Raw genomic sequence first — 11,526 nt, forward strand, 5'->3', positions numbered from 1 at the left:
ATACATTTGTCCTTGTCCTTTGTTCATTATATGAAAAAAAGAGAAGGGAATTGAACAACATGAAACAAAATAATCAGAGAGAAATGTTATTTTTGAATTCTTTAAGATTTTAAAAAACCTCATGTATTCTCTACAATGTAGCTAAGTCTGATACCACAGATGAATATACATGGGCCTTCCCCTTTGCGCCTTGGGCCCCCCAGGGTTTTGTGGAAACTGCAAAGACATCTTCCACAATTTCAGTACCTCAAAGATGACTAGGAACTAAGGGATAGTCAGGGATCACTTACAATTGTCCACCTTTTTTGGGTGAAATTGTAAGTTGAGGGAATGGATTCTAAATTTTAGTTCCAGGTAAGCACAGCCCCAGAGAGGCCCAGAAAAATGTTGGCTTCCCTGTGGTTCTGTTGTAGAGCAACCCCGATACAAAACGGGGTGCCTGACTGTGGGTCCTCACCCACGCGCTTAAAAGGACTTATCAATGCTCTACTGCAGGCACACGTGAAAGGTTAATAAAAGGTTTATTTACAAGGTAAGGGGAAATGAGGAAATGTACAGCTCTGGGAGAAAAGTGGGAGACAAAGTTTTAAATGAGTCCTACCCAATCTGCCGATCAGGAATCCCAAAATGGTGCTCTCAGAGTTGGCCGCCAGCCAGGAGCAGTGAAGCCAGGAGACGAGCGATCGCGAGCCAGAGAGCCCCCAAGGCCCACATGTTTGGTTTTTATATCCAACCTGGCTGCCCAACTCCACCCTCAGGTCCCAGCCACCCTCCCTTTGGTGGTGATGGGATTTGTCTTTCCCAATGTCTTGATGGCTTTAGTCTGGAGTGGGGGTGGGGTCCACAAAGCCTGTATGGGATTAACTCAGGACATCATTTCCCCCTAACAGTTCAGGCCAGTGGCAGGGATTGGAGAGATGGCTCAAGAGTCATAGTTGTCAGCAGTCACCATCCACACTGCCCCAGCTTGAGCATGTTACCTGAGAATGCTTCTCTGAAATCCTTTGTGGAAATTTTAGACAACCTTGTGGCCTGAGAACTGACAGAAAGAAGTGGGAAAATGGGCCCTGTAGGTCGTGACTCACTGTGAACAGCAGAGAGCAGCATTGTCCTGCCTTTGCCTCTGAAAAGAGCCAGCTAAAGAAGGTACCTACATGAACTCAGCATGACTTACTTAATTTTTCCAGATTCTAGAACTCTCAACCAAAGTTCCCTTAGACAGTTAACTGACGGAAAAATAAAGAATTAAAGAATGCGAGCTACAGGCTTATCTTTCTTTGCTTCTCTATCAAGACATAGACATAGACATAGGCACAAACATATTAATATGTTATGGAGGTGAGACTACAATCCAAATATTCAGACTCTGAGTTCAGGGCCATTCTTTCCTACAACTTGCAAAATCAGGTGACTTGTAAAAATTCAATACTGCTATCAGTGTTGCTACAGTAAGACTTTAGGAAAGTTATAAAACTTTCCGCTCCTAGGATGCTTTATTTTATTTTTTATTTTATTATTATTTTTTTACTTCATTTTTCATTATTGTACAATATATGTATTATCACCTTAGTTATATTCCCTGTGAAATTCCCACCACCCATTCACCCATGATTTATCACCATGATCCCTTGTGCTCTGCCCACCCTTGTTACGATCCTGCTCCCTTCTCCCCACCTGCAGAATGTCTCTGGTTTTTAATTGTCTGTTGATCTTGATTTTTACTTTATTATAGTTACTTTTTTTTTCCTGATCCCTTATTTGGATCCTCTATACTACTCCTATATGTGAGACCATCCAGTATTTTTCTTTTTCTTTCTGGCTTATTTCACTCAGCATGTTCCCTTCCAGGCCCATCCATGTTGCTGCAAATGGCATGAGTTTATCTTTTTTGGTTGCTGAGTAATATTCCACTGTGTATATATATCTTCTTGATCCAGTCATCTATTTTTGGGCATTTGGGTTGTTTCCATAGCTTACCTATCATAAATAGTGCTATAATAAACATGGCGGGGTGGGGGGAGTGTCCTTTTGGATTAATGTTTTTGTGTCCTTTGGGTAGATCCCTAGGAATGGAATTGCTGGATCATATGGAAGCTGGATTTTTAATAGGTTGAGGAACCTCCACACAGCTTTCCTATAGTGGTTGCACCAGTTTGCATTCCCATCAGCAGTGTAGTAGAGTCTAGGATGTTTTAAATGAGATGTTCCCATCTTCATAGAATAGGCAGCACCTGACTCTCAGACCACAGAAACACTGTGTTTTTTGAAGGATTAGATTGCATAATTCCAGAGTCCTGGAAGTCTGTGGTTTGAGGCAGATAAATTAACAAGGGATGAAGTCATGTACCAATGATTAAAGTGGATGGGAGGGAGGGAATGCTAGAGGCAGCCTTTCATCTGTGGAGCAATAAAAGGATTTCCCTTCAGGACTGACTGGTTGCTCATCCCAGAAGCATTTTCCTCTTCCCCTGGAAAATGAAACTACTACGGCAAGTATGACACTGATGTTGGACTGAAAACTGGGACATATTCCTGAAAAATAGACTTCCCAAAGTCCAGACAGACTTTTGGCTCTTATCTTATATCACCTTAAGACTTTTATTTCTTTTCAGAACTTGGAAATTAAATCATATGAGAGCAAGTAAGAACAGCTGTCTTTATTTTTATATATTGATTTAAATATTTTTTCCTTTATACTTTTACAAACCCAAATCAGTAATTTTCTTTTCTTTTCAGCAATGTTGTATATGTGACAGTGTTCAACCCAGGGTAAGAAAACTTTGTCTAGGGTCCATGTGCCACAATCGGTGTAGCCTGGGAAACTCATATTGGTCTCATTAAAATGAGAATCTAAGAATTTTTTATTTTCCCCAAGAACCCAGCTCTGGTCTCCTCAGACAGGGCTCTTTATGTGTCATCACGTGCAATCTTCACCTCTTGTTACCACAGGGTTAAAAGAATGCACACCAGTGTTTTATAAATTTTAATACTTATTATTATCATTCATTGAGCTCCTTCTATGAGTCAGGGACTGTGACCAGCACTTCATACACATTATTTCATTTAATTCTCATTCTAAAGATGGGGCAATCCAAGCAGAGATGAAGTAAAATAGACTAGGTCAATTAAAAATTGTGAGCTGGTCAGGAAACTACCTCACCTTCACCTTAACAACCTGGGGAGTTGTTTGCTTTGAAGCTGCATCTGTCCCATTTTGAATCACAACTGGCAAAAACAAGTGCATCACATCCTGTCTCAAACAGTTGGACCTCATCTCAGCAGGCAGGAGCTGTTTGAACACTTGATCCTAATGTTACAGGACAGGGAGAGGGGCACCCCAGACCCCACAAACCTACCTGCTCTAAATAGGTTCTGCCATCCACTACATCAACACAAAACATATGAGACTTTAATGGGAAGGAACTTCAATACAATTAGGACGCAATACAGGAAAGGCAAAGAATATAGTTTCTAAATCAAGCACCCAAAGTTACCTATCCCATCGTGGGTAAAAGTCCACCCAAGCAGGATTGGCCCAGAGCAAGGCCTGAAAGCCTGGTCACAAGTCCAAAGCACCTTTCAGTGGCGACCCACAGAAAAGGATCAGAAACAACCAGACAAGTCTGGGAGGAAAAGGGCAAAATCAAAATCAAGATAAAAGTTGCCTCTTTTATCCTCCCCACGAGTCTCACCCACATCTCTTTCAACCAGGGCATGGCCAAAAGGCAAGCACAGTTTCTTCACGTGTCTCTGCTCCATGTGCCTCCTCCAGGTCTCCTCTAGCTCTCCATCCTGCTTCCTTCCTTCTCAGTCTCCTCTGCAGCTTCTTCTCTTCTTTTTAGCTCCACCTTCCTTTGGGTGGGACAGGGAACCTGGAGTTTTCCCCTTTCCTGGGGACCACCCCGTTACACTAACAACTCAGCACACCCCATCCTGGTGCTATATCTTGACAAAAAGTACCATATATCCTGACAAAATTTGTGGCTTTCTGCTAATTTTCTGCCATACCCTGAAAGGAGGGAGTGGCCATGGGCTCCGCGTGTGCAGTCAGCAAAGGCCCTGAACAAGAGGTGACCTGGCTCTCATCAGGGGGACTAGGGGGGAGACCCAATGTAACAATGAGACATGCCGCCAATCAGGAGCATGTAGCCCTTCTACAGTATTCTAGCATAACCCCATCCAGAACGTATCATCACGTCACTCCCCTCTGCTCCTTCTCTACTGGCAGACCTCTTAAAAAGCCTTTTAGAATTTCCCTCAGAGAGTCAACTTGGAAACTTTTTTTTTCTTTCCAACACTATCCCCCCTTGTGTTCAAAGGTAAGTTTAATATACCTTGTCTTGATGTCCTCTTGTCTTGCCTTCCCCTGAGGTCTGTAACTTAAGTTCACTTACAGGAGGAATATAGGAAAACTGAACAAAGGATCAGAAGAAATACAAAATATGCAAACTGACCATTGGTTTGAGGCATAAAGTAGGGGAGAGGGAGAGAGGGGGTCAAAACAGGGAAGGAAAGAGCACAAGGAACTGTGGTAACTGTTCACAGTTGCTGTGGTGGTGGGAGATTTATGGGGACTACACTTGAGGGGAGAAATGATATAGTGTACAAAAAAGAACAACGATGTAAGAAAATAAAAAATTCAATAAAAATAAATAAAATTGAAAAGAAGTAACTTCCGAAAGGTCGTATTTGAACCCATGTCTCTCTCATTCCTATAAGGGGAGTTGCCTTTGTTAAATTTACCTCCAGTATTCTTAGAACTTCTCCATAAATGTATCTCCAGCTAAATGGAATATGCACTAGATAAGCCACCTAGCAGAGCAGAAAGCCAAAGTAGGTTAAAAATGCCACCACCTAGAAGCAGTACGATTACATTAAAAGAAATTTAAACCTGGTAGAAAAGTTCAGAGCATCAACCAGTTCAACCCCTTACTTTACAGATCAGGAAATTGAGACATAGAAAAGCTAAATTACTAAACAATTTTACAAGGTCGAGGCCAGAGCAGAGATGGGGTTCAGAGAGGGGAACTTGAAACTGCTGCCATCTGCAACCCGGGAGTCGGCTCTGCCGGGTTTGCATGGGCCCTGATAAACAGCTTTGAAAGAACTAGTTGAGAGAAAGAACTTCCCTCAGAGGCCAGATCCCGCCCTATAAAAGCTTGCCCTTACTCCCCAACAGGCGCGACTTCTCCGACTCCCATGGTGGTGGGCCAACCTGGCCCTTGAGTGCAATAAATTTCCTGCCTGTGAGAAATTTAGCCTGGCTCTCCTTTAATTTACCGTGCCAATCCTTTAGAATTTTATATAATAAGTAGAAGCAGTTAACATTCGAATCACTGAAGGTGCACTGTGACCACCCACTTTTTTTCTTATGACAAAATGCATCTCCTCCTCCCTAGCCCCAGGGGAAAGCACTCATTGCTAATGGGAAGGAAGCCTTGGCACTAAGAATTCATTCCTGTTTTGCTGCTCATGAGCAGAGTGACACTATGTGTCAGTCATTGAGCTTTCTGTGTCTGATTTCTCTTTTGTAAAATGGGAATAACACTGTTTTACCTATCTCACAGAGCTTTCATGGAAACAAAGTCAAATAATGAATATGAAAAATTTGAGAAGAGGAGACATAGCACTGGATGCATGGTTTAAGTATTTATTATCAAAAAATGAGTTAAGGAGTACTTTCCTTGTGAGGATACGGATTTGGCTGATGTCACAAAAACCCCAAATAAGAGTGATTCAACAAAATAGCAGTTTTTGCTCTCATGAGTCATTTTTAATTGTATTATTTTTTTATTGAGATAACACTGGTTTATACCACTGAACATGATTCAGAGGCACAGGGTCACACCTCTTCAGGTGTAAGTTACCACACCACACCCACCACCAAAGCACCCATAATCCACTACCATAGTTCACTGGGCCCCTCCCAGCTTTACTGCCTCTGGTAGCCTCAATTACAGCAGATCGCTAGGGTTTGTTTTGGTTTAGTTTTGTCTGCAATTTGTTTTGTTTCTCTATAGTCCACATATAAGTGAAGTCACCCTGTATTTGTCATTGATTCTATATTTTCCTTCTATCATACTGCTCTGCTCTCCCGAGGAGCTGCCCTTTGGTTGCCTCATGGTGCAAGTTGAATCATCTCCACAAGCTTCATAGTCCAATTAAATGTATGAAGTTGCTATTGTGCAAAACTGTTAATTTAGAATTTAGTTACTATGAGAGAAAAGGAAAATAGATAATGGCAAGGAATCAACTTAGAGTTGAGTTACAACAAAGTGTAATAGATACTGTAGCTGACAATCAAATAATCCAACTTGACCTTGAAAAGTTTAACATACACTGGAGAAAACATCTCTCTATACATCAAAATATAAACACAGAGAAATATTCCTTATTTCTCATAAAATACAGTCCCAAATGCTAAATATTTGACATTGACCCAAATCACCTCTTAGGTTTACTTCCCACTTATTCCAGCAAACCTGACTGAGGCAGTCTAATGTTGGGGTATAAGCTGGAGGCGCAGGGGTGAAAGAATTCACCACAGCCAGAATGGAGAACAGAAAGGGCAGATTTATTTACTATCCAGCCAGGGGTCAGGGGATGAGATGAGAGAGTTCATCTGTGAGGGAAGAAGGGTTTGAGGGGTCTCCTTTATAACCTGTTTTGTAACAGGGTGGTCCCCAGGAAAGGGGGAGGTTCCCTGCCCCACCCAAGGGAGGGTGGAGCTGAGCAGGAAGAGGAGAAGCTGCAGAAGAGACTAAGGAAGGAAGCAGGATGGAGCCAGGAGACCTGGAGGAGGCGCGTGGAGCCTAGAGACACGTGAAGAAACTGCGCTTGTCTTTTGGTCGTGGACTGGGTGACACAGATGTGGGTGAAACCCATGGGGAGGTGACAGTGGCAGCTTTTATCTTGATGTTGATTTTGCTCTTTTCCTTCCGAGCTTGTCTGGTTGTTTCTGGCCCTTTTCTGTGGGCCCCCACTGGAAGATGCTTTAGACTTGTGGCAGGCTTTGGGGCCTTGCTCTGGGCCAATCCCATTTGGATGGACTTTTACCCACGAGGGGACGGGTAACTTTGGGTGCTTCATTTAGAAACTAGATTCTTTGCCTTACCTGTATTGTTTTTTAGTTTTATTAAAGTTTCTTCCCATTAAAGTCTCATATGTTTTGTGTTGATGCGGCGGATGGCAGAACCCATTTAGAATAGGCAGGTTTGCGGGGTTTGGGCTGCCCCTCTCCCTGTCCTATAACAGTTTCTGCAGGCCTTTTCATGACTGGGGGGAGTTGTCTCTGCTGGTTGCTATCTGCTGGCCATCAGGTTTCACTAGACTTCCCACACAGGAGGTGTCCTGTCTGATTCTGTTTGGCCTGTTTCCAAATTCTCCAGAATTCTCAATAGTTCCTTATTGGTGTGGACCAGTGGCCAATTCCCATGGCAACTCTGTGGGTTTCATTTTCTTTCTTTCTTTCTTTTTTTTAAGATTTATTTATGCATTGTAGTGGCAGGATAGGGACGGAGCTAGTTTCTGATGATCTGAGCAGACGGGGTAAAGGAGTCCTGGAGCCCTCGGTGGTTTTTCAGGCTTTTATTGAGCTTTTGTTAGGGGGAAATGATGTCCTGAGTTAATCCCATACAGGCTTTGTGGACCCCACCCCCACTCTAGACTAAAGCCATCAAGACATTGACAAAGACAAATCCCATCACCACCAAGGGAGGGTGGCTGGGACCTAAGGGTGGAGTTGGGCAGCCAGGTTGGATATAAAAACCAAACACGTGGGCCTTGGGGGCTCGCTGTCGCTCGCCTCCTGGCTACACAGCTCCTGGCTTGCAGCCATCTCTCAGAGCGCCATTTTGGGATTCCTGATCGGCGGATCGGGTAGGACTCATTTAAAACTTTGTCTCCCACTTTTCTCCCTGAGCTGTACATTTCCTCATTTCCCCTTCCCTTGTCAATAAACCTTTTATTAACCTTTCACGTGTGCCTGCAGTAGAGCATTGATAAGTCCTTTTAAGCGCACGGGTGAGGACCCACAGTCAGGCACCCCGTTTTGTATCGGGGTTGCTCTACAACACTTTCACATGTAGTGTGGCAAACAGGCAGGCCTCCAAGACCCCGGCAAGTCTTTACTCTGGGTTTCTCTGGCATTCTTTCACCCCTTCTTTCTCTCCTGCCTCTTCTGCTTCTGCTTCTCTTGGCAGATATCTCAATACTGAGCTATGGCCCACAGAAGTAAACAACACAGCTTACAACAATGTAACAACCGCAGGTGCCCCATCAGGCAGGGCAATCCTAATGGTGAGAGGGCAGACAAGCCTGAGGTGCAGTGGGTGAGAGGATTCACCAGAGAGAGAGAGCAGGGAACAGAACAGGCGGATTGACTGAAATACACTGCTGAGGGGAGCAGTGGGTGAGACAGGAGAGGTCTGCTGTGCCATGTGGGTATGTTATAGGGCAGCCCCGATACAAAACGGGTTGCCTGACTGTGGGTCCTCACCAGTGTGCTTAAAAAGACTTATCAATACTCTACTGCAGGTGTTGTAGAGCAACCCCGATACAAAACGGGGTGCCTGACTGTGGGTCCTCACCCGCGCGCTTAAAAGGACTTATCAATGCTCTATTGCAGGCACACGTGAAAGGTTAATAAAAGGTTTATTTACAAGGGAAGGGCAAATGAGGAAAGGTACAGCTCAGGGAGAAAAGTGGGAGACAAAGTTTTAAATGCGTCCTACCCAATCCGCCGATCTGGAATCCCAAATGGCACTCTGAGAGCTGGCCACAAGCCAGGAGCCGTGAAGCCAGGAGGCAAGTGAGAGAGCGAGCCCCCAAAGCCCACGTGTTTGGTTTTTATACCAAACTTGGCTGATTAACTCCACACTCAGGTCCCAGCCACCTTCCCTTTGGTGGTGATGGGATTTGTCTTTCCCAATGTCTTGATGGCTTTGGCCTGGGGTGGGGGTGGAGTCCACAAAGCCTGCATGGAATTAGCTCAGGACATCCTTTCCCCCTAACAATTATCTCCCTGGCTGGTCCAGGATCAAACTTGTGCTGCAGAGACTGTGGATAGCTTCATAGTGCTGTGCTTAATCCCTTGCACCACCAGGGAGGACCAATTTCACTTTCTTATCTATTTTTTGTTTCCCAGCAATGTTCAGCTGAGCATGTTATAGGACAGGGAGAGGGGCACCCCAGACCCCCACAAACCTGCCTATTCTAAATGGGTTCTGCCATCCGCCGCATCAACACAAAACATAGGAGACTTTAATGGGAAGGAACTTTAATAAAACTAGGAAACAATACAGGTAAGGCAAAGAGTTTAGTTTCTAAATCAAGCACCCAAAGTTACCCATCCCCTCGTGGGTAAAAGTCCATCCAAATGGGATTGGCCCAGAGCAAGGCCCCAAAGCCTGCTACAAGTCTAAAGCATCTTCCAGTGGGGACCCACAGAAAAGGGTCACAAACAACCGGACAAGCCCGGAAGGAAAAGAGCAAAATCAACATCAAGATAAAAGCTGCCATTGTCACCTCCCCATGGGTCTCACCCACATCTGTGTCACCCAGTCCACGACCAAAAGACAAGCGCAGTTTCTTCACATGTCTCTAGGCTCCATGCGCCTCCTCCAGGTCTCCTGGCTCCATCCTGCTTCCTTCCTCAGTCTCTTCTGCAGCTTCTCCTCTTCCTGCTCAGCTCCACCCTTCCTTGGGTGGGGCAGGGAACCTGGAACCTCCCCCTTTCCTGGGGACCACCCTGTTACAAGCAGAGAGCAGAAACTAAGTTTTAACTCTATTAAATGATACCCTGACACTGACTAGTGACCTTTGGAACCAGTAGGCTTTGAACAAACATTTACCTGCTTTGAATGCCCCTGGGTCAATTCACTTGCAAATTCCTACTCCTCCCTAAAAACTCAGCTTTTGTGCTGACCTCAAAGTAAAGCGCCATTCATCAACCTTTTTCCTACTTCTGCCACTAACATAAGTGACATTTTTTTTTTCTGGATAATCAAAATAGTTGGAGCACTGGATCAGCATGCCATTTCTACCAGTCAGGGAGCCAAAATCTATTACCAGGCAATACTAAAACTGTGACAGGGTGGTCCCTAGAAAAGGGGGAGTTTCCAGGTTTCCTGCCACACCCAAGGGAGGGTAGAGCTGAGCAGGGAGAAAAGAAGCTGCAGAGAAAACTAAAGAAGGAAGGAAGCAGGATGGAGAGCAAGAAGTGTTATAGAGCAGCCCCGATATTGAACGGGTTCCTGGCTGTGGGTCCTCACCCGCGCGCTTAAAAGGGACTTATTAATACTCCACTACAGGCACACACAAAAGGTTAATAAAAGGTTTATTTACAAGGGAAAAGGAAATAAGGAAAATGTACAACTCAGGGAGAAAATAGGGAAATAAAGTCTTTAATGCGTCCTACCCCATCTGCGGACCTGGAAACCCCAAAGGCACTCGGAGAGCTGGCCAGACGCTGCGAGCTGGCGGAGAGCCAAAATGGGGATCCCCCAAAACCCACGTGTCTGCCTTTTATATCCACCTGGCTGCTTAACCCCACCCTCAGGTCCCAGCCACCTTCCCTTTGGAGGTGATGGGATTTGGAGTTCCCAGTGTCTTTGGCTTTGGCCTGGGGTGGGGGTGGAGTCCACAAAGCCTGTATGGAATTAGCTTTAGGACATCCTTTTCCCCCTAACAGAAGGAGACCTGGAGGAGGCACATGGAGCAGAGAGACACATGAAGAAACTGCGCTTGTCTTTTGGTTGTGGACTGGGTGACACAGATGTGGGTGAGAGGATTATGGGGAGGTAACAATGGCAGTTTTTGTCTTGATTTTGATTTTCCTCTTTTCACTCCAGACTTGTCTGATTATTTCTGACCCTTTTCTGTGGGTCCCCACTGGAAGATGCTTTAGACTTGTGGCAGGCTTTGGGGCCTTGCTCTGGGCCAATTCTGCCGGGTAGACTTTTACCCACAAGGGGACGGGTAACTTTGGGTACTTGATTTAGAAACTATATTCGTTGCCTTTCCTGTATTGTGTCCTAATTGTATTGAAGTTCCTTCCCATTAAAGTCTCATATGTTTTGTGTTGATGTGGTGGATGGCAGAACCTATTTAGAGCAGGCAGGTTTGCGGGGTCTGGGGTGCCCCTCTCCCTGCCCTGCAACAAAACCTCATTGGGTCAGAACCTCTCTCAGCGGTTCTGGGTCTGGCCACCCACCACCACAAACACAAACAATAGGACTTTCGTGCAGGGATAAAAGATTTATTCTAGTTTACACATTAGAGGGAGAGAGAGAAATAGTAGGGGTAAGGAAGATGTAGAAGGCCCAGTAGCTGAAACAGAGAAAATTTAGGGGAATGACTAGGTTGGTGGGACCTCACCCACAAGCTTACACTTACAGGATGTGACTCAGACACAGACACATGGAGAGAAACAACATCAGGATTTATTTACAGGGAGGTAAAAATTTAGAGAGTGATGAGAGTTCATAAAAGACTGCAACATGACCAATGCCTACCCCAGAAAGTGTC

The 11,526-nt window shown here is 44.8% G+C and overlaps 1 protein-coding gene across 2 annotated transcripts in view; it reads right to left on the reverse strand.

Annotated features, from left to right (window-relative positions):
* Positions 1-10,478, reverse strand: part of LYG2 (lysozyme g2) — a 30,207-nt gene extending 19,729 nt beyond the window's left edge. The window contains exon 1 of one of the 2 annotated variants that reach the window (XM_054701902.1): positions 10,418-10,478. In XM_054701902.1, coding sequence (XP_054557877.1) covers positions 10,418-10,422 — 5 coding nt within the window. In that variant the 5' untranslated portion in view covers positions 10,423-10,478. Of the gene's footprint in view, positions 1-1,085; positions 1,170-10,417 lie in introns of those variants that run through there. The other variant, XM_037528911.2, reaches the window with a different exon arrangement.
* Positions 10,479-11,526: the final 1,048 nt, after the last annotated feature.

Source organism: Talpa occidentalis, unplaced genomic scaffold (assembly GCF_014898055.3).
Source record: "Talpa occidentalis isolate TD23 unplaced genomic scaffold, MPIMG_talOcc4v2.1 talOcc4.5, whole genome shotgun sequence".
NCBI classification, from domain to species: domain Eukaryota; kingdom Metazoa; phylum Chordata; class Mammalia; order Eulipotyphla; family Talpidae; genus Talpa; species Talpa occidentalis.